The 23,729-nt window shown below is 51.9% G+C and overlaps 1 protein-coding gene across 1 annotated transcript in view; it reads right to left on the bottom strand.

Moving 5' to 3' along the window:
• Window positions 1-23,729, bottom strand: part of PEPD (peptidase D) — a 109,390-nt gene that overhangs the window by 61,563 nt on the left and 24,098 nt on the right. The window contains exons 6-9 of the mRNA XM_032323461.1: window positions 22,721-22,782; window positions 12,562-12,606; window positions 3,433-3,508; window positions 2,496-2,542 (exon numbers count right to left, since the gene is read on the bottom strand). Of these exons, the coding sequence (XP_032179352.1) occupies window positions 2,496-2,542; window positions 3,433-3,508; window positions 12,562-12,606; window positions 22,721-22,782 (230 nt within the window). The remainder of the gene's footprint in view (window positions 1-2,495; window positions 2,543-3,432; window positions 3,509-12,561; window positions 12,607-22,720; window positions 22,783-23,729) is intronic.

Raw genomic sequence — 23,729 nt, 5'->3', positions numbered from 1 at the left:
TCTGACAGCTGAACCAACACGACATCCGGGGTTTGGTTTTAAATAGGATGACAAAACAAGACAAAATGAAAACCCTGGTGGGGACTTTGAGGTCATTATCCTGTCCTTTCTTCTTTTTGTAGGGGGTGGTAGATATTTGAAATTTCTCATTAAAAGAGAAAAAAGACCTCCATGCCCTGGATGGTGGAGTAGGGGGCTGGTGGTGGGGCTCCGAGAGCCCCTGGTCAGAGCTCACACTCAGGCCCGGCTAGGCGACAGCGGTGGTGCGCTCAGGCTCTGGACCCCCGGGTGGGAGGGTAGCTCCTGCCCCTCCCAGGAGCTGGCTTTAGAGCTAGGCTGCTGGCAGCTGAAGACACAAGGCCACCGGTGTGCAGGGGACGGCAGGGCTCCACTCTGGGGCAAGTTAGCCCTGCTCTAATTTCTGGGTTATTTTTGTTTGAGGCACCTGCTATGGGCCAGTTCAGCTGGGAAGAGATTTGTGGGGCAGTGCCTATCTGAGGGTCTGCTGCCTGGCCCACCTCTCAGGTAGCCCCCGCATAACTCACTCTGTCCCAGATCCTGGTGAGGGGACAAGGACCCTGGGACTAGCAGAGCAGCAGACCATGTGAAGGCGGAGGCTGGGACAGCTGTGTGTGCCCGTCCCCATCCTCCTCCAGAGTGACAGAGCTGGGTCCCTGACAAAGCTCTTGTTCCATGCCCCCTCCTGGGACACCACAGCAACGAGGGCCCTCGAGGCCACGTTAACCTCTTTCTACGCAGCCTAAGAGGACAGAAAGACAGAGGCCCTCTGTTCTGGACTCCTTTCAGGGTTAGACTTTGAAAGAGATGCTCTCCCCAAGCCACACGACGGTGAACATTACGCCCGCTGTGCCCATGACCGACTCTGCCCCTGCACCTTGCCCTCACCCCACACTGACACCATGGACAGGCCAGAAAGGCTGGGAGGGGCACGTGGGGCAGAACGGTCCCTCAGGGCACCCAGGTGGGCTCTGCAAAGTGGGGGGGGGGGGCAGCACCAAGCTCCTGCAAGGCCAGGTAGGAAGGGGCAGCCCAGAACAGGGGTGGCGGTGATGGGAAAAGTCTTTTTTTCTGTACACACGACACTCTGACACCAAGCGTGTGGGTTTTCCACACCAAGCAATGTTCCAATCCTCTGCGGTCACCCACCGGACGTCCTACAATTTAATTCTGACGCTAACTGCCCGAGTTAGCACAGACCTCAAGGTGAAGGGCTCCGTACTTACGACTGACTCGCTATAAATTGGGGGTTTCCATGACCCCTTCCTTGGGTTTATAATCTGCTTGAGTGGCTCACAGAACTCAGGAAAGTGCTTTACTTACTATTACCACTTTATCAGAAAGGACACAACTCGAGAAAAGCCAACGGAAGAGAGATGAGATGCGCAGGGCAAGGTACAGGGGAAGGGACGGAGAGTCTCTAGGCTCTGCCCCCAGGCCTGCCACCCTCCCAGCACTCCCACTGCTTATGGTTTCTATGGAGGCTCCCTTCTGCAGGCACAGCTGAGCAAGTCACTGCTCAGAACTCCCCCTCTGTCTGCTCTCCCCTCCCCCTGGAGTTCGAGGGCAGGGCTGAGAGTCCCAGCCCCAAGTCTCGGGGTTGGTTCCTCTAGCGACCAGCCCCCACCTTCTAAGACTCACTCAGGTGTAAGTGAAAGGGGCTTATTGTGAATAAAGACACTTTCCCTGAAGGGTTCTAGAAGCTCTGTGCCAGGAACTGGCGGCAGAGACCAAATGTGCTTTCTTAGTACTGGCAGCCCCTTCTGCGTGGTCTCCTCCGCAGAGCTTCCAGATGGTGTGGTCACTGTGGGGAGATGCTGGACTGGGGGTCTCCTGCCCCAGGACCCGGGTGGGAGGTGAGCCACTGGGGCAGTTTGGGTGTGACCCCAGGGCTTCCTCAGGCCACAGGCAGCATGTGCTAAGCCCTGGGCCCCGGAGTCGAGTGGGGCTGAGAAGCTCACTGGGCCCCACCTGTTGTGGCTGGGCCACCCCGGAAAGTGCTGGAGGTGGCAGACGGGGCAGTGGCTCACTGCGAGCCTGATTGGAGCCGGAGGCCAATGGAGTTCTCCAGAACGCTTTATGAGCCACTTAACCATTCCTCGACCTGGCTGTCCAAGCACAGCCGACCTAACGGTGATGTCCACACATAAAAATGGCACGCTGCGTCACCAGCGGCCATTCGGAGTCCCGACAGGAGCTATTTGGTCACGTTTCCCACAAATTGCAGAAACAAAGTCCAAGCGTGGAATGATGGGGCACTAAACCATCCCGACAAGTCATCAGAGGCATTACCGTCAAACACTCTGCCCAGAGCCAGGGAAGTGGCCACAGTCTGGAGACAGACGCCCCGCTCCCACCGCCAAGCCCTGCTCACGGTCCCCGCTCTGCCCCATGGCACTCATCCAGTCCCCGCTCTGGGGACGTCGATGACTATTTTTCACTTTTTAATCATTACCCAGAGAAACACAGCAGCTTACCTCTCCATTTCATATTCCTTCATTCCCACTTTTACGGCCTTCATTACCTGGAGAATGGATATTAAGCAAAGACATTTGTATTAAGGAGATAAGTAACACTGCCTTATAAATAATGTATAGCAGGTTTTCAAAAGAAACTCTTCTTTTTAAAAAAAAAAAAAGAATGTCTGGGTGTGCGGAGGTGCAGACACGGGACAAATTCGAACTGTTTTAAAGTTCCAGGAGCCACACGGTTCATTTAAACCATGCCGGAGCGTTTCCACTTGGGGGCTCGTAAGCACCCGGCACTAAGCCACTGGGTGGGCTCAGGCGGTGGCCAAGATTTCACCAAGATGTCTGGTGAATCCTTAATGCTCGGGAAACAATGCCTAGCCTAAAAGGTTTCCTTTGTTTGGCTGTCACAGAACACGCAGAAGATGAATTCATGCAAGAGACCATGGCCCACCCATGACCCTTGTCTGTCTCTCTCTGACTGTCACTTATGCTGGCACCAGGCTGTCCCAGTCACCCTAGGCGTCCTGCAGAAATACACTTCCTTGTCTGCTCTTCCCCTCAGGTGAAGTGGGGTGGTTTGGGGAACAGCTGCCCAAGAGAGGCTATTTTTGAAAAACGGAGGGCAGCGACCACTGTGCTTGAATCACGGGTAAGGACGGGAGATCCTTCAGCTGGAACCACCTGAATGCCAGGAAGGAGAACCCCACACTCCGGGAAGTGGGGACTTCTTGCTGGAGAATGTCCCGAGGGTGGGTGCCTTCGGGGGAGGGGCTAGGGCAGAGCCTCTGCTGTTCCTGTCCTGCCCCCACTGGGGAAGAGAAAAGAGCCATCACCTGCTGCCTGTTCACATGGCACTCGGGACTGGAGCCGCCACGGGACCGTCCATCTCAACGAGGCCCTCCCGCCCCACTCAGAGCCCCGCTGCCTGCCCAGCCCAGCTTACCTCCCGGTGGGCCTCGCTGGAGATTCTATTGGTGTAACGCAAAACCTCCAGCTCCATGTCTGTCTTAAAGACCCGGCTTTAGAGAGAAGAACAAAGTGGCAAGTCAGTGATGGGGGCTGGCCGGACCCCTCCCACCCACGGTGACCTCAGGGTCCACCATACTCAGTGTGGGCTGGGAAGCAGCACAGGGCCAGCTTGAGCCCAGACAGGCCACTGAGGCATGGGGGTGCGCAGTGGGGTGCTGGAAGACACCCAGATCCTGCAGCCAGACATGTCTCACCTCACCAAGACTCAGTTTCCCCATCCATAAAATGGGGATAAAATCTACCTGGCGGGACTGTTGGACCCGAATCTATTGTGCCGACACTCAGGGCTCTGCCTGGTAGGCTGAAAAGGTCTACTCCTCCCCACCCCACCCACCTGCTCTTGGGGCAGCCCAGGAATCCTCCCCCCACCCAGTCTGGCCCCCTGCAGGATCCAGGGATGGAGGTGGCAACAGTGGGTGGTGCAGCCACTTCCAGCCGTGAGTGCAGGAAACAATATGGAAAACAGCCAGTCTGCAGAGAGGAGGAGACTAGGAACAGGCAAGAGGGGAGGGGGGCTGTGTGGGGGAGGCAGGCACAACCCAGACGCCCTGCTCTCCTTCGAGACTCCGCTGTGCCTCCTGTAGCTGGACTGTGATGGGTCCTGGGGGCCCCCATAATGAATTCATGCTAATTTGCCCAAATGTGGTTAGGTCTCTGGTCTTGGCGATCAAACTCATTGCCAAGCACGAATCAGCTAGAGAAGCTACGTAAATATTCATTTTCAACCTCCACTTCAGATAAGCAACTCCAGGCCATGGGCATTTCAGGGGCAGCTGTGACCGGTCATTAAGGGTCCAGTGTCCTTGGTGCATGCCCTGTGGCCAGCTCTGCTTCCCTTACACAAGATGGCATGCCTTCGCCAACGCTCCCACACAGCCTCTCCCTCTTGCGAAGGGAACACACTTGCGTACCCTGCAGATCCGCAAAGCCAGAGTATCTGACCATGGCGGACCAGCACGCCCCCCCCCACCCCCGTTCACTGTCTCCTCCAGCCGCCGTCTGCATCCTGAAGCCTGACCAAGGCCAAGGATGGCAGCGAACCTCTGGGGACTTCACAGAAGCAGCCTGAGCCAACCGCTGACTCACGCCGTCTCCATGGTACCATCCAGCTGGGACAGCCAGCCATCTGTCACAGGGAAGTGACGGAGGCATCTTACAGTACCGTGACGCCCTTCTAAGACCGTAAAACCTTCTGGGGAATGTGGAAAAGATAAACCCGTCAGCCTAGGGAGACTTTTTCCACATGAACAGCCTTCCTTTCCGGAGGAAGCAGACCCTGAAGCCTGACACTGGGCTCTCTGTCATCAGAAGGTGTCTCTATTCCCCACCAGGGGGCTGGGAGCAGTCCCACCAGCAGAACAGGAAACTGCTTCCCGGGCCCTGGAGGGGAGGGTGCAAAGCCTGGGCAGGACTGGGATGAGGAGCTCAGCTCCTGAGGCCCAAATCCACTCACAGGATAACCAAGCAGCCCCCGGGGCTTCGCTCCCCACTGCCACCTGCTCAGCCCAGCCCGAGGCCCTGGTAAGCAGAGAGTGGGTCGCTGTTCTCAAGTGCAGTGATGACCAGAGTAACAACACGGGGGAGCCAGGCCCAGGCTGTGCCCACCCCCAGCCCTCTGCCCCCCCATTCCACTCAGATCCCTGGTTCGTCCTGCCAACATTTCAGACCCCTAGGCCCTATGCCACACAGCCACACAGGCTGAGCCAAACCCCCACGAGGGATGAGCCAGAACCTGTGCCCGCTACAAGCATGATCCAGGGCCACAAGGGCCGCAGGCAAATCTTTGACTAGGCGGATGGTACAGCAAGTTCCCAGTCACCAGCCCCACCGGCCTCAGCACCGTCCCAGTTCTGCCATGAGCTGCTAGGGGACACGCAGGGCCAGGGCCGGAGGGCTCCTCTCAGCTTTATCTCCCTAAGATCTCTCCCCTCCCTGGGCCTCCTCCCCTTCTCAGCAGACAAATGAGCTCATCTCTATCCGCTCCTCTCCGAACTCCCAAGCCTTCCCCTCCATACTCGTGTTACAAGGAAGGGGCGGACCAGGCTCAGCACCCCAGCATACACACCTGGGCTTGGACCCCACGTGGCCCCTATTACTGGGAGCTCCGTGACCACCCACTTACCTCTTCCTCCTCCACCAGGCAAGCTCTACCTCCCACTACTCTGCCACGTTTCTGGAAGGCAAACCATTACCATCTCTGCTTTGCGAGGAGAGCAAGAGCTGCTTTCGCGTTTTATCTCAAACCTCTCGTCCATCTCCTCCCCCGCCACCCCCCAGCCTGCCAGCCCCTCTCTCACCAACATGTGGGAGCAGGACCCCCGGCTGCCAAGTCCAGAGGCATTCTGGGACTGCCAAGAAGCAGCACGGGGAAGCCCTGCCTCGTCTGGCCCCGTCTCCCTTTCCTGCCCCTCTTCCCTGCTCCCGAACCCCAGTCACTGGCACAGGCCGCTCCACTGTACGTGCACCTGCATGCCCCCGGGCTCTCCAGCTCAGCGTGACCCCAACTCCTCCAGCTCAGCGTGACCCCAACTCCCCCATCTCACCCCACAGCTCCGCCGCACCCGTGCTGCTTCAGACAGACACCTGCGCGCCGTCCCAGGCACCTCCCTGTCATCCATCCATCCATCCATCCATTGCTCCCACATCCAAGTGAGGACCGAGGGCTCCAATTCTACCTCCACAATCTCTCTCAGACCCTCGATTTCTCCCCATCCGGCCCACACTGCCTCCAGCCTGGACAGCACTCCGGCCTCTTCTTGCCTGCAGGCCTCGGTGCTCACTGGCAGTGGCTGGGAATCTTTAGGAAACGCAAACGCGACGGGGCTTTTCCTTGCTTAAAAGCTTTGAGGGCCTCTAAATGTCCTCCAGATGGAGTTAAAACTACTCACGAGCCTTTCCATGCCTGTCTCCACCACCTACCTCTTCTGCTCACCCCCTTTCACCACCAGCTCCCACCTGGACCACACCTTTCTCAAGGTAGGGGAGGAGCTCCCCAAAACCCCTTCCCTAGGTTTCGAGAGCAATCTCCAGGAATCCTTGGAGAGCTACCACACGCGGGACTCTTACATTTAAGTCTCTTCCTAAAAAGGCTGTGGTCCTGGGGCCAGTGTTGCTTCACCCTAAGGGCTTGGCCCAAAACAGACACACAGGAACCAGGGTTAGAAATAGTACCTGGTCATTGCACCAAAGCTGGAAAACGCCTTACTTCCAGAAATGAGAGCTCGTGGCTCTTTTCAAAGAAGAAAAAGAGGCTTCCTCCACCCCACCCCAGGGGAGTTTGGCAGACACCGTGAGTGGTCGCTCAGCCAGGCCTGCCCTGCACGGGACAGGGGCACAGCCTGCCCAGGCTCCAGCAGCATAGACTGCCACAGCCACTGCCTCGCCCTGAGCCACACGGCTAGGAAGAGGCAGCCCCAGGAGCTGAACCCCAGGAGCCCACGGCACAGGATCTCCCCATGGCCCCTCCCCGCAGTGGGAGCACCCAGGTCTGCAGAGGGGCCCAGTAAATCATGCCATTGGCTTCTCCTCCAAGGAGACTTGGTGCCCAAACCACACCCTCTTCCCATCAGAGACACCAGCACCTCCAACCAACGATGCTGAGGCCTGCTTTCCTTCCCAATTTGAATTTGTGGGAGATGACAAACCAGGCCTTTACCTGGTTTACTCAGAACTTATTTTTAAGTCATGTTAAAAAAAAAAAAAATCAACCCAAACCAGGACAAATTATGCCACAAAGGCAGTTCTCCAACAAAACCGGCCTGGCCCAACTGAATCCAAGCTTTAAAGGCCCTGAGAACAGGCTCACCTGATTATCCACAGGGCCCTTGGGGTCTAAGCCTTGCCCAGGTCCCAGGCGTTCAGCTTGGCCCAGTTCTCTCCAGGACACAAGCACCAGAAATGGTTTTTACGATGACTGTAAAAAATAACAAGACTTCCCAGCATTCTGCAGTTTCTCCCTATCTTCAGGAAGGATTGACTGCCCCGACTCTGATACGGCTATTTCTATGACTTCCGGACATGAAAAGATAAAAGAAAAAGAGGATTCGACCACGGTCCAGCCTGTGCTGTCCCGGGCCCTCCAGAGTGAGGGCCATCTAGAGTCCCACTCAGTCACAGCCTTGTTTGGCCCTAGAATGTGTGGGGTTGGGGTAAGAAACACTATCTGTAAGTCTTCTGTCGCCAGGACCAGATCAAGGCCGCATCCTCCAACAGGCACCAGAGGACCCAGGTTCGGGACAGGACAACACAGATGCAGTTAACAGGTTGGGCTGAGAACAGCTCAGGCTCTTTGACGAGTAAGAGGAGGTGGCTGACATGTGCAGGCAATGCAGGCTGTCGTGCAGAGTCCCCAGGCCGGTGGCCCTGCCCGTGAGCAGGACGGGGGAGAAGGCTCCTCCACCATGCCGGGCCCAGAGTCCCCTGCAACAGGCCAGAAATGACAAAAACTGGACTCGGCTGGGATTTATTTCTGCAATCTGTTTCGTTCCCCTTCGATATGCATAGGTCACGAAGCTGCCTCTGGGCATTAAACCCAGGATTAAGACATTAATTAGCTGAGGTTTGAATGCTCCACTGATTAAAATAGTAGCAAGACAGGATGAAGTATATCCAATATCAGTATCTAAGCATCCAAGTGCCACCGTGGTGACCAACATCCATTTGAAGGGAGAGGAGCTCCCTCTCTCCCAGAGATGAATGTGCAGAGGGGCTGGCTGTATGGGAGCTGACGGGCAGGAAGTCAAGGCCACAGGACCCCACGTCCATTCCTTCCACACCCCATGACCTGGTGCCGCAAAGGATAAAATCCCGGCACAACAGGAGGGAGAGAAAGGAGAGAGCTACTTGGAATTATGTATCCTCGGGAGGCTCAATCAGTAAGTCCTCTCCAAGAAATCAGAGCCATGAAGACAATGGCGGCTTCGTTCAGCAGTGAGCTATGTGCGCTTGAGACTTGACGTGGGCCAGACGGACACCCGGCGGGCGGGGGAGGGCACCTCAGTGTGCTGGCCTGGGGGCCCAGCATGCCTTCCTCTCTGCCTGATGCCCCACAGCCCATCTCCCACCTTCCAGTGCGTGGTCCTTTGAGGCCTCGCTCTGCCCTAGGACCCCCCACTGTCCTCTTGGCTTTCTTGTTAACGTAGGATTAAATGCCTATTCCTGAGGAGACAAAAAGCAACCCGACTGGAATACTTTTCACACACCCCCCCCCCGCCCCCCGAGAATCTAGGTCATCATCTACGTTTCTTTTCTAATTTGGGACGTGTTACCCGGGACGCAGGATGCTGCCGTGTTTCTGCCCCAGAACCAGCCACACCTCACCATCTCCCGGGCACAGAAAAGGCAGGGAAGCAGAAACAGATATGCTACCGCGCTGCCTGGTTAATACACGCACGACACCTTCACTCTGTAATTAACAGCTCTAAAATCGGCGTGTGACTCAATTTAACACCGTCTCACTTAAAACCCCAGAAGGCGCGCGGCGACTGGGGACGTGCTTCTGGGGCGCTTCCCGACGTACTTCCCCGGGATCCGAGGCACAGAACTATGAAGACGGCACAGAAGTATCTGCCTTTATTTCCTAACCTAACTCCAGATCGATTTAATCACCTGCGGAACGGGAGAGAGAAACCACAGCCTAAATTATGGAAGTGAGACGCCCGCTCTCCAGTCTCAACTTTTGACCTCCACATTCAAACTGCGATACCCGGCACAAGGAGAGAAATGATCAGTTATGATCTCCTGTTTCTGGGGAGCAGTATGATTATAGAGGAATTTACAGGAAATCAAAAAGGCACTGCTCGAGCGAATGGGAAACAATAAAGCAGTCACAGAGAGGAAATGAATGACATCCAAAGAAACAACAAGGCAGGAAGCATCCTCTGTGCTGGGAGAGGCTGCTCCTTGCTTCTATCAGACAGGCCCCGGGAGGAATCACATACCCCCAGCCCAGTAGCTAGCGGGGAGGTGGGGTACATGAGTGGGGGGGACATCGAGGGGGATGAAGCTCAGTTGCACAGCCTCAGGCCCCCACCCCCACTACACACCCTGGCCTCGCACAGAGCCAGACCGGGCCCTCTGAACACCCCTGCGTGTCCCGTGGTCAAGAGAGGACCAAGAACACAGCTGAAGGTCAGGCAACGCCCCCACTCCCACCCCTCCAGGGCACCCCTCAGATACACAAGAGGCAGTTCAAGATCCTGGGATCACCCGCCTCGGCTCAGCTCAGCTCAGCTCCTGGCTTCTTCTCAGGCAAATCCCTTCCTGTGCCTCAAGCTTCCTCATCTGTAGAATGGGGATAATCAGAGCATCTAGCTTAGAGCATAAACAAAATAGCTCTTTGAAGAAGGGGACAAGCTTCAAGTGCTTAGCACAGTGCCTTACACACAAGCAGTCTCAAAGGGTGACAGAGAGGGGCGCCTGGGTGGCTCAGACCTTGACCTCAGGTCATGATCTCTGGGTCCTGAGACTGAGCCCCGCATCGACTCTGCACACAGTGGGAGTCTGAGGGGATTCTCTCTCCCTCTCCCCCTCCCCACACTCACATGCACACCCTCTGTCTCTCTCTCTCCCTCAAATCAATAAATCTTTTTTTAAAACAAGCAACAGACATTGTATTAAGCTGAGTCAGCACTTGACTTCTGCTTTCATTCAAGCCTTGAGCCATCACCTATCAAGGGACAGCACTTTGGCTTCGCCCGTGAGAAAACCAAGGCTCAGCGCTATAGGCTGAAATGGGTCTCCCTCCAAAACGGAAACGCTGAAGCTGAGCCTCTGATGTGCTGGTACTCAGAGCCTTGGGAGGCGAACAGGTCACGCAGGCAGAGCTCTCGTGAATGGGACTGGCAAGACTTATAAAAGAGACCCCAGAGAGCGCCCGCCTCTTCTGTCCTGTGAGGACACTGTGGGAACACGGCCATCTAGGGACCAGCAAGTGGGCTGTCACCGGACACCGAGTCTGCCACCACCTCAGTCTTGGAATTCCCAGATTCTAGAACTATAGAAGCACATTCCTGTTGTTCAGGAGCCACCCGCCGTGGTAACTGTCATGGTGGCCTGAAGGGTCGAAGACACTTGGTGAAACTTCACAAACTAGGTATTACCTCATCACCACTGGCAGAAAAAATAGGCTCAGGACACTGAAGTGACTTGCTGAGGGGTACAGGCTGGGGTTAGAGTTTGGATGTGCCTGAGTGGCTGGTTTTTCTGTCACCTCAGGTAGCCCCTCTCAATGGGGCCTAGATGGGAGGGGGTAATGAAATCATACAGGACACAGGCACCCAAAGATGTGTCAGTCAATCATAACTTGACATCACAGAAACCCCCCTCTCCCAGAAACGAGGGCCCAGCCTGCCATTCCACCCAGAACCCTTCCTTCTCTTCTTCCAAGAGGGCAGAGGGCACCATGGATCTCACTTGAGAATGACTGCGGTCACTACAGAGGCCAGAACCCATGCTATTAAAACACACCCTTGAGGCAGTAAAGACAATGTGACATTTCTAAAATAGTTCTACTGCCATCAAATGTCAAATTTGTTCTGCTGCCGGCTTTGAAAAAGTTGGGAGGTATTCTTATGAATGCGGAATCCACCTCAGAGCCTTGGAAGTGTCGCTAGAATGAAAGCAAAGTTCCAAAGTAACAAACTAATGACTTCCCCCTCAGGAGATGCTGGAGCATACAACCCAGCACGGTCTCCAAAGCACCCGAACCGTAAGTGGCCAGGAGGGAGTGTCACACGTGGGGCGTAAGTGGGTGGGGGCCCATTCCTGAGTATCCAGGATTTGTTCTTCTGTCAGCTGGGAGTTGCAGAGGGCAAACAAGAAACAAGAAAAGGCGGCTGTGTACCAAAAGGACACAGGCCCCGTCCTCAGAGCGTGTGTGGCTGCCAAGAAAGTTCCCACGGTCAGTACGATGCCTATGACGACACTCCGATTTCCACCTCTGGCCCAGCCTCGCTCCCATTGGAACCTGCTTCAGACTGCTCTTCCCAGTCATCCCTGTCCTGGTGACAAACTATCCAGCTGTTCAGGACAAAAAACTGGAGTTAGCTTCAACTCTAGCCTTCACTCATGTCACAGCCAGCTCCTATTAGGGGCGTTCCCCTTGCCCACCACTCTGCTCTCAACTCGTCACAATACCCTTCCACGACCACCTGGATCCTGCAGCAGCCTCCTAATTAGCAACCCGTTACCTCTCTTGCCCTACAACTGAGTCTCCAGTCTGAGGCCAAAATGATTGCTTGGGTGGGACGGCCACTTCCAAGGCTCACAGAGGTGATGCCCATCCAACCTGAGAAAGTTTACCCTGCTGTGACCCAGCAGAAACCAGGTGTACTGCAGGTACAGACAGGCTGCTAGTATCAGCAAGGAAGGAACGGAGGTAACAGAAGAATACGTACAACAGGATGCCAACTTGTCAGGACACAGAAGCAACATGAGAAAACATGTTTACCTTTCTAGTAATAGGATTATGTGTGATGTTTATTTTCACTCTTTTCATTATCTATTCTAACTGACCATATGAGCATGGCTCACTCATGGCAAGAGTTTTTGTTTTTTTTTTGTTTTTTGGGGTTTTTTGTTTTGTTTTGTTTTGTTTTTTAAAGATTTTATTTATTTATTTGATAGAGATCACAAGCAGGCAGAGAGGTAGGCAGAGAGGGAGGAAGGGAAGCAGGCTCCCTGCTGAGCAGAGAGCCTGATGCGGGGCTCCATCCCAGGACCCTGGGATCATGACCTGAGCCAAAGGCAGAGGCTTTAACCCACTGAGCCACCCAGGTACCCCTGGCAAGAGTTTTTAAAAGTCTCCTTAATAAAAGATGAGAGAAATTTAACTGACATTCAAGTGACTCAGGCCCTTTTGGAAAATCAGACCATCTCTCTCTCTCTCTCTCTCTCTCACACACACACACACACACACACACACACAACCACACAGAAGAGAGCTGTCCTGGGGACCATCTTGTCTGAGGTGGCAGCAGCAGGGTCTCTCAGCCTTCTGAGTGGAGCACAACAAACAGCCAAAGTAGCCACAGGCAATACTCACCACTCCACAATTTCCGGATGAAGAATGGTATTATTGACATTAAACCTGTAGAGGAAAAATAAATCAAGTCTATTAGTTCAATGGTCTATCATCTTCCTACAAGAAATACCAAGGCATACCAAGAAAGGGCATGACCCAGAGAGGGCCCCAAGCTTTAACTTCATGACCGTCTGTCCCACAGAAGGCCTGCCGCTCACTTCAGACTTGCAGCCAGGCCAAATGCTCTAAATGCAGTTAGAGAACAAGCTGCTTGGCTGCAGACCACCCTCCACTCTCGCTAGGTGGACCTAGCAGCCATAGATGCCTCTGTCAAGTACACCAACATACACACAATAGGAGTCCCAGGAGAAAAGGAGAAAAACAAAGGAGAAGAATTTTGGCCAGTGGCGGGGGCCGGGGGGAGAAAGGCCCCAAACTTCACCAATTTAATGAAAACCATGAATCTATACATCCACAAAGCCCAGTAAGCTCCATATAAGATAAATCCCAAGAGACCCACACTCAGACGTATAATCTAAATGTCAAAAGACAAAGATAAAATCCTGAAAGTAGTAAGAAGAAAAAAATGTGTGACATACGAGGAATTCTCAGTAAGATTAATGGCTGATTCCTCATCGGAAACTATAAAGGCCAAAAAGGCATGAAGATGAAAGGGGAAAAAAAAATGTGTCAACCAGGATTCTATATCCAGCAAAGCTATGATTCAAAAATGAAAGAAAAATTAAAACAGTCCCAGATAGACAAAGTACAGAATTCATCGCTAGAAGACTTATCCTACCAGAAATGCTAAAGGGAATCTTTCATACTGTAGTGAAGAACACAAGAGTAACTTGAATCCACATAAGAAAAGAAGGGCATCGATAAAAGTAATGACATAGGCAATAGAGAGACGGGGTAAATGTATTTTTTTGGAACTCCTTTCTCCACCTCTCTGATTTAAAAGACAACCATAGGGACGCCTGGGTGGCTCAGTTGGTTGGACGACTGCCTTTGGCTCAGGTCATGATCTGGAGTCCCGGGATCGAGTCCCGCATCAGGCTCCCAGCTCCATGGGGAGTCTGCTTCTCTCTCTGACCTTCTCCTCATTCATGCTCTCTCTCACTGTCTCTCTCTCAAGTAAATAAATAAAATCTTTAAAAAAAAATAAAAAAAAAATAAAAGACAACCATATAAAGCAATAATCATAAATCTGTGTTGACCAACGGAACAGGTGAAGACACAATCTGTACGCGACAACAGCACAAGGGAGGGGACAACATGGAGCTCTATGGAAGCAAAGCTGTTGTACGCTACCGAAATGAAGTTGACATTAATGCAAACTAGACTGTCACAAGTTTAAGAGGTCATTTGTAATCCCCTGGGTAACAATTAAGAAAATAATTAAGACATACAGAAAAGGAGATGAGAGAGAAATGTACTGCAAAAAATCAATTAAGTACAAGAGAAAGTGGTAATGGAGAAGCTGAAGAACAAAAATGACATATGACAATACAGAAACTAATAACAAAATGGCAGAAGGAAGTCATTCCTTATCAGTAATTACTTTAGATGTAAACAGATTTGATTTTCCAATTAAAAGGCAAGGACTGGCAGAAGGAATTAGAAGACATATGATACAAGTAAACGCTCTAAAAAGACACACTTCAAAGACACAAACAGGTTGAAAATGAAAGGATGAGAAAAGGTGTATATATGGGGCGCCTGGGTGGCTCAGTGGGTTAAGCCTCTGCTTTCGGCTCAGGTCATGATCTCAGGGTCCTGGGATCGAGCCCCGCATTGGGCTCTCTGCTCAGCAAGGAGCCTGCTTCCCCCTCTCTCTCTGCCTGCCTCTCTGCCTACCTGTAATCTTTTTCTCTGTCATATAAATAAATAAAATCTTTAAAAAAAAAAAAAGATTAGTTGACTATATTAAAAAAAAAAAGGTGTATATATGCAAACAGAAACCAAAAGGGAGCTGGAACAGCTCTATTCACATCAGACAAAATAAGGCTTAAGAAAAAAAAATTTACTAAAGATAAGGACGTTTTATACAAATTAAAAGGTCAATTCATTAAGAAGTCATAATAATTATGAGCCTATACACACCTAACAACACAGTCCCAAGATCCAGGAATCAGAAACTGACAGAACTGAAGGGAAAATAATTAAACCCACAATATCTGGAGACTTTGGTACTCCGCTTGCAGTAATGGACAGAACAACAGGAGACGTGAGCAACACTGTAAACCAACTAGACCTAACACACATCTCTAGACTACACCACCCTACAGGGGAATACCCATTTTCTCAAGTGCACATGGAACATTCTCCAGAATAGATCGTACGCTAGGCCATAAAACAACTCCCAACAAACTTAAACGGACTGAAATCATATTGAGTGTGTCCTCTAAGCACACTGGAATGAGATTAGAAATCAATAACAGAAGAAAGATTCACTCATCTGTGGAAATTACATTTTACAGCTCGGTTGTCGAGCATCAGACTCCTGAATTGAGCTCAGGTCATGATCTCAGGGTCATGAGATCAAGCCCTACATCAGGTTCTGCCCTGAGCGTGGAGCCTGCCTGGGATTCTCTCTGTATCTCTCTCCCTCTGTCCCACTCCCCCAACACATGTGTGCACTCACTTTCTCTCTCCCTCTCACAAATATAAATCAAAATCTTTTAAAAAGAAACTAGAAAAAAGAAGAAATTAAACCCAAAGCAAGCATAAAGAATAGAATAATAAAGATTTGAGCAGAAATAAATGAAATAGAAAATAGAAAAACAGTAGAGAAAAATCAATGAAATAAAAATTGGTTCTATGAAAAGATCAACAAAATTTACACTTTTAGACTGACCAAGAGACAAAGAGAAGGCTCAAATTACTGACCAGAGATTTAAAAAAAGGGGAGGGACATTATTACTGATTTAACAAAATTAAAAGGATTAAAGGATTATAAGATGTCTTTTCTATATGGCAATAACTGGATAACTGAGATGAAGATGACAAATTCCAGGGTGTCGCAGTTAAATGTCTGCCTTCAGCTCAGGTCATGATCCCAGGGTCCTGGGATCGAGCCCCATGTCTGACTCCCTGATCAGCGGGGACTCCACTTCTCCTCTTTCCTCTGCCTCTCCCCCTGCTTGTGCTCTCTTTCTCTCTCTCTCTCTCTAAAAAAAGTAATAATAATAATAATAATAAATAAATAAAATCTTTAAAAAAGAAAAAGAAAAAGAAAAATTCCTAAGGACACAAACTACCAAAACTGATACAAGAAAAAAAAAAAAAATCCAAATAGACCCATGACAAGTAAAGAGACTGAATTAGAAATCAAAACCTTCTCACAAAGAAAAGCCCTGGATCCAATGCCTGCATCATGAATACCAAATACTTAAAAACGAATTGACAACAATCCTTTTAAACTCTAAGACTAGAAGAGGAAGGAACACTTTTCGACTCATTCTACAAGTTTGGAATTATCCTGATACCAAAACCAAAACATCACAAGAAAACTACAGGTGAAAATCTCTCATGAACATTGGCACCAAAAAACCTTCAACAAAATACTAACAAACAAAATCCATCAAAAATCTGACCAGGTCAGATTTAACTCAGGAATGTGATTACTTCAACAGACAAAAAGAATCAAATATAATACACCATATTAACAAAATTTAGAACAAAACCACACAGATGTAGAAAAAGGATCTTATAAAATTCAACAACCTTTTGTGATAAAAACACTCAATGAACTAGGAAGAGAAGGGTACTTCCTCAACCTGATAAAGGTATGTACAAAAAACACACAGCCTCCATCAAAGTTCATGGTCAAAGATGAGAATCTTTCCCCTAAGATGAGGAGCGAGGCCCTTCCTCTCCACTTCTGTTCAACACTGCCCACAAGAAACATTTATCATAGTCATCATACACTGGAAGACTCAACAATTTTCAAAGCACTGAGATACAGAAAATGCTTACTGATTACAGCAGAATTAAAGAAATCAATAACATAAAGAAAACTATAAAATCCCAATTTGTTTAGAAATTAACCAATAGATTTCTAAAGACTCGCTGTTCAAAAAAAAAAAAAAAGAAAGAAAGAAAGAAAAGAAAAGTGTGAAATGTCACAATGCCCAGAGGAAAACTGATAGCTCTAAATGCATTTGGTGGAAAACAACATTGAAAATAATGATCTATGTGGCACCTGGGTGGCTCAGATAGTTAAGCATCTGCTTTCAGCTTAGGTCATGATTTCAGGGTCCTAGAATCGAGCCCCATGTTGGGCTTTCCGTTCAGCAGGGAGTCTGCTTCTCCCTCTCCTTCTGCCTCTCCTGCTTGTGCTCTATCTCTCGCAAATGAACAAATAAAATCTTAAAAAAAAAAAAAAAAGAAAGGAAAGAAGGAAGGAAAGAAAACAATGATCTAAGCTCCTATCGCCAAGCATGACCCTTTCTTTTCTCTCAAGAAGCTAGAGAAAAGGGGCACCTGGGTGGCTCAGTGGGTTAAAGCCTCTGCTTTCAGCCCAGGTCATGATCCCAGGGTCCTAGGATTGAACCCCACATCGCGCTCTCTGCTTGGTGGGAAGCCTGCTTCCTACTCTCTTTCTGCCTGCCTCTCTGCCTACTTGTGATCTCTGTCAAATAAATAAATTAAATTTTTGGGAAAAAAAAAAGAAAGAAAAAGCTAGAGAGAAAACAAACCTAAAGAAATTAAAGGAAAATTAAAAAGCACAGAAATCAATGAAATAAAAGGCAAGCGTAAAGAAACATCTATAAAGCCAAAAGTCGCTCTTTGATAAGATAGACATAATGGAAAGGGGACCCCAAGAGACAAAAAGATCAGGTCGGGATACATTATGTGTGACCCAGAGCTCAAGCTGGCAGTGAGAGAGCTGGGGAAGCCTGGCACACAGCCCAGCACAAAATGCAGGCCTCGGCAGAGAAGCTGGGGCAAGCCTTCAACCCCCTTCAACCCCCTAACCCTGTTCCATCTCCGGTCAGGATATCACACATAGGGCATGCTGGCTCATGACCAAGCAGGAATTCTCCTTGGCCCCCGTCACTGATGTTTGAAAATACCTATCTAATGCCATGGTTATGCAGCTGACACCCCCGCTGCTGGCTGAGCCCACTGAAGAAGGAAGGACAGAGGAGAGAAGTGGGAAGGGGGCATTAGCAGGCTGGGAGGATTCCAGATCTCCAAAGCTTTGGGGACTCCTCAGTACACAAATAAGACCAACTCAAAGTCACCTGAAATGTTGTACAATCAAAGCCCTACTTGTGAAATATCAAAGAGACCACAGGCAGCCAACATGGTTCAGAGTCAAGAACAGAGCAGCAGATGACATAAATCAAGATGACAACACAGACTCTGCCTCCCATTTCCCCAAATGTCACTTTGACGTTAGGAAAAGCAATGGCCTGTCTACTCAGCAGGCAAACACAGCAGTAAAATTTCACTTTACAAAATGTACGTACACATACCAACATGCTCCTCCGGACACATGAGCAGCAAAGTGACCCAGCACACAAACACAGCTGCAAACACAACAGATACGATGAACACACACCCAGGCAGGCACGTACTTCAGAAGAGGCACAGGCACACACACACACACACACACACACACACACAGACACACCCAGACAGGCATACGTTTAGACTAGTACACAAAGATCTCCCCTAACTATACACACATGCAGAAACACACAGACTCATGCAAAAGGCTACTCAGATACAAAAATAGAGAAATATTCAAGACACACACAGGAGAGTCCAAAAGGTGTTCCCCACAGTGTTGATAGGGTCTAACTTGGGGTGATGAAATTCGGATATTCCTTGCTTTTGCCTCTTTCCTAGTCAGCATTTTCTCTAACGAGTATGTATTCATTTGGGTAAAAACAACAACAAACCCACGGATGCCTATGAGGGTCGGTTCAGCCTGAGGGACGGGTGACAATGGGTGAGTGGGATGGGCCCAAACGCCCCTGCCCCTGGCCTTCCCCCTGCAGTTTCTAACCCAGGAAGGAAGATGAGGCCTGCTGGAAAACATGCCCCACAAGGCTGCCCCACTACCCTCGCCGGCTAGGGGCTGGGCTGGGTTCCTGTGTCCTCCTGGGGATCCCATGGGTCGTAATGACAAGCTCAAGTTAACCAACACTACCTTGATACGCAAGTTAACAGAAACCACAAAGCCAAGTCCCCACCCACCCACCCAACACACACAGACTGGAATTTTGTTGTGATCATCAGGTTTTAACAAAGTCCCTCTCTTTCCTGGGTTTAAAAATTCCCATCTTTGGATATTTATATCCCTACATCAGCAACCCCCAAATTCAGCAATTTCATATTTAACTGCTTATTTAAATGGAATTAATTTGTAACCAATTGTCTTCAAATATGCAAGGCAATTTAAGTAAATGCCACAAGATAAGAAATATGCTTATCCTGAATAACCAGCTGATGTAAAATATTGACCATATTTCTCTCTTAGACAACGATGCAAAACTGAGCCCTCAGCAGCTCACTGCCCTGGCCCAGGGCTCCCAACTGTCTCCTGCACCCCTGGGGACCCCCTGGCCCTGCAGATTGTCTTCTCCTCCATGGTCAGCCTCTCTCTCTCTCTCTCTCTCTCTCTCTCTCTCTCTCAGGACAACCTGCTCCAAAGTCTACCTCCTCAGATGCTAGCAAAGATTTATCATGTCTGCCTTTGCTCCCAGGCTACAGGAACCAACTGCTCCAGGCAGCCATGGGAGGCAGCCCACAGAGAAAGGCCCCATGCCCTCCTTACCACACCCCTACCCTCTTCACCTCAGCTCCGGCTAGCCCCAGCCACAGAGCAGCCCTGGCCACAGAGCAGCCCTGGCCATGCCCTCAGCAGGACCTGGAAGGAACACCTGACCCCAATCTCCAGCTAGAGCCCATGGGGTGTCTGATCCTTCCATGCCTCCTGTGGGAGCTCTCCCTGCTCCAGTGTAACCACACATGGAACTGTGGCCTGGGCCAGAGCCCAAACTCAGCATGAAGCCCAGCTGACTATCCCCGCCTGATTCTGTCACCCCAGGGAGAACAAAGACACCCTTCCTGGTGACCCCAGGGGCTGCGCGTCATAGGGAAATCCCAGTGCATGTCAACCACCCCCACCCCACTCCTCTCCTCTGGTTCCGTCTGCTCCCGGTTCTCCAGCATCCTCACCAGCGCAAGCCCGGGCACACTCCCTGCCACGGGCATCAACTGGCCTGTCCCTGATCTGAGGAGCCTGAGAGAATTCTGAGGTCTCCCAGGACCAAAACCACAGCCCCACCAAGGTCACAGACCCAGAGGCAGCCAACACTGAGAAGCCAACTTGGAGAGAGGGTGACAGGCGACTGCACAACCGGACAAGCACCCAGGAGGTCTGGACTGGGTGGACAGGTGAGGCCACTGTTCTACGAGAAGCTCCCTTCTCCCCCAGGACCAAGGGACAAAGGTCGCCTGGGATGGCCCAACAGCATAAACCTAGAGCCCAAACTTCTGCCACAGCAGGTCAGTCAAAAATCCAAGACATGAGGTATTTCAGAGACGTTCAGAAGGGTCAAAACCCAAATTTCCAGGAATAAGATGCTTTACTAGGGCAGTAAGAAGCAACCGGTGATAGACACCGACGGAAAGTAGGACAATAGCAAGCCTCATCTTGCTTAGGAAACAGGCTATTATTACCCACAGCAAACAGCTGGAGACGCGGCAGGCAGGCAGACGTGGCTGAGCAGACGCGGTCCTCAAGGACAATGGCAGAAGCCGCGAGGGAACCAAGTCGAGGTGCTGGCAGCCAGGTGAGTGGGAGGTGGGGGACTGAGCAGCACCCAAGAGCCCGCGAGTACAGACAGGACCTTCCAGCAGGCAGCTGGAGACAGAGACCGGGGTCCGAAGGCGTATCTGTGGCATGCAGGATAGAGCACCCACCACAGGTTCCTACCCCACAGGGAACTCGAGAGCCGAGCTACTCGAAGTGGGCCCCAGAGGGAAGGGAGGGAGGACCACAGGCAGGCCAGGTACTCTGAAGCAGGGACACATGGAATGGCTCTCACCAGCACCGTGTCAGCCACGCTGGGGACCAAGCCCCCAGCACCGGCCTGCGGGGGCAGGCTCTCGGCCCAGTGGGGAGGGGCCGGGGAGTACCCGAGGGTCAGCCCCATCTGGACTGAACTACAGATCAGAGAGGGGCCAGCCAGGGCCTGGGGAGCACAAGCAAGGTTAAGGCAGAGCCTGGCTTTCCAAAACAGCTTCCAAATGCCGGGTGGGGTGGGGGCTGGGCAGCACTCAGCCTCCTCCAGGCTCTTGGTGGAAGCTGAGGGGTCCCACGGAGCAACGGGAGCCAGAGACTGAGGTCTGCATACATTCATGGCAGCACTCCTTCTAGGGAAGAGGCCTCAGCTTCCATGGCCCACTGACTGAGACATCCCTGGAATCTTCCCACACCTCCTCTCTGGGAAAACCTGGGGAACAGCCAGCAGTGCTCTGCTCTCGGGGGTCACATCCAGAGCTCCCTCCCATATGTGCCACACCACCTGCCAGACCTGTTCCTGGGGTGCTGGGGAAGCAGTCTTGGCACCAGAAGCCTCTGGAGGGGGCAGGTGAAGAACCTGCAACTCACTGACACCGGGAATCTTCCGATCAGTGATCCCGAAGCCCACCTGCCCCACTGCACAGATGCAGAGACCAAGGTTCAGGGAGCAACGGGGCTGCATGGGGATGTGCTTGTGAATGAGTGAACACCTGTTTCCTGAGCACCAGCTCCATGCCAGGCTCTGGGGGAGGGCAGGATCCCATTTCCCCACCATGGCAAGCCCCAGAAACACCATTATGCGTGGTGGGGGGCTGAGGCTCAGAGGGCAAGCTCTGTTAAGGTCAAAGCACTGGTCCGCAAGGTGACCATGAGGCCTCCCTCCTCCCACTCACGGCCCTCCCCACGAGGCAGAGACCTAGGGAGGCTGGTGGGGCCAGCCCATGGGAACACAGATGTTGGTGCTGGTTGAGGCAGGCCATGCTGGGGGACCAGGGGAGGCTGGGCCCAGGCCTTGTGCTCTGCTCTAGGGATGGGTGGGGTTGGGGGGCTGTTGGGGGGGGGGGGGGGGGCGGGCAGGAGATGCTTGGAATGGCAGCTCCAGGGCCAACATTTCAAGGAGCGAGCAGAGCACGTGGCTACTCTGGGGAAATCCCCAAGAGGATGCAGGGATTTGAGCAATGAGAAGCAAACAGGATACTCGCCCCCAACCCATCACTCTTATCATTGGGGGAGTGATACATATTTATGAGCTCATAATCCTTCCTAATCACCCCTACATCAGCACCAACTCCCCATGGCTCGGGCTCATACATAATTATAAGGCACTTCCTTTGTCACCGCCTCAGTCCACCAAAGGACGACAGGACGCAGTGGCGCAGATTGAGTGTGGTGGGGGAGGAGCTGGGGATGGAGGCCCAGAATCAAGGCTGGGGGGCAGTCCACACTCAGCAGCCTGCGGGAACAGGCGCCCCCCCGCCCCGCAAGGGCTCCTCTGCCACTGCCTGGGGCTCCACAGACACCCCAGGGCCAGTCCCCAGCTGGACTGGGGACACAGCCCAGCTGGCAGGAAGCACTCTCCAAGGGCCTTGGTGTAAGGGAGACAAGGAGGGCAAGGTGCCCTACTTCCGCCCCACATCTGCCTTCCTGCCTGGAGAGGCCCAGGCTGGGGAATGGGGTTTGGAGGACCAGCCTGGAGCTAAACGAGGGAGCGAGGGCAATTAAGGGGGTCCCTAGCTGAGACTGGGGCAACAGACGACTCAGGCTGGGAGAAGTCAGTGCCAGGACTGAGGGGAGGGGCTGAGAAGAGCGAAGACCACAGAGCTGAGAGGAGGCCTCCAGAGGGACAGCAGGCCCCCTCGCCCCGCACACGCTCCCCAAGCCCGGGCCAGTCGGCACTCGCACTGCGGAGCTCAACAGAGAAGCAGAAGTTGAAGCGATATTAGGCAAATTATCTTTCTAAACATTTCCTCAAAATACATGATCCAACCACTTTAGCATCCTCCTGTTTAGCAGCTTGTGTTTAGCTTGTGTTTAGCTTGTGCTTGTGTTTAGCTTGCAGACAGGGCAAGGCCTCCCAGTGAAGAGGTGAGCGGGGGAGGAGGGAGACCATTCCACAAGGGCCCCGGGACTCACTTGCTGATGCCCTCGAAGGAGGCCTCCCGGCACACACTGCCGCTGTCCGTGTTGACGCCACGCTGCAGAGACACGGAGAGCAGGAAAGGCAGACTCAGCAGGAAAGGCAGACTCAGCACATGGGGCCACCCCACAAGGTCCCCACCACCTGCAGGGGAGGGCCTGCCCCCCTCCATCCAGCCTCAGGAGCCCCTACTCCAGCCCAGCAAACTCATCCCTTCCTGCCATTCAGGTAACCCCCAGCCAAGCCTGCCCTCCCACCCCTGCACAAAGGCAAGCTGTCCATTCTCTGCCGCAGCTTGAACATGGAGAAAAGGAAAGGGACCCACAAACAGCATCCCAGGGGAATGAAAGCCTCCTGCGTCAGACCCGTTTGCTGAAACCGGCTCAGACTGTGCAGGCACAGATGGGGCTACGAGACTGCTCTCTCCGCCACCCCATCTGCTCTCCCAGGCTGGCCCCATCTCCCTCAATGCACACGAGTGTGCACACACTCCCCACTGACAGGACCCAAAAAGCTCGGTCAAACCCAGCCCTCCCGGAGACGTAGGAAGGACCCAACTCTGACGTGATGGGCACTTCTCAGTGACACCACGGAGCTGTGGTACCTCCCTGTCCTTTCCCTGACTGGGAGGGGACCCCCAGTGGAACTCAGACAGGAGAGGAGACAAAAGGGGACTCAGAGAAAAGCGTGTCATCCCCGGCGAGGCAAGGCATTCTAAACTGCCCTTTCTCCTCAAGAACGACAGGCCAACACTGAATAATGCCCCTAAAGAAAACACACCGGGCCATCTCTGACCACAATCATCTCACGTAATCTTCCTGCTCGGCCATCAAAACAGCAGAGCGGAAAAGAGACACCGTGTGAAGTGCTTTAAAAAAAATTAATTAATTAAAAAATAAATAAATGAAAGAACCAAGAAGAACTATTTCTGAAAAAGAATCGATGAACGAGGGAGGGAAGGCTCACTCTGGGAGGGAAGAACGGTTGTACACGTTCCATATTTGA

This window comes from Mustela erminea, chromosome 19 (assembly GCF_009829155.1).
Source record: "Mustela erminea isolate mMusErm1 chromosome 19, mMusErm1.Pri, whole genome shotgun sequence".
Classification (NCBI taxonomy): domain Eukaryota; kingdom Metazoa; phylum Chordata; class Mammalia; order Carnivora; family Mustelidae; genus Mustela; species Mustela erminea.
Note: the sequence above shows the minus strand (reverse complement) of the source record. Positions and strands in the feature narration are given on the sequence as shown.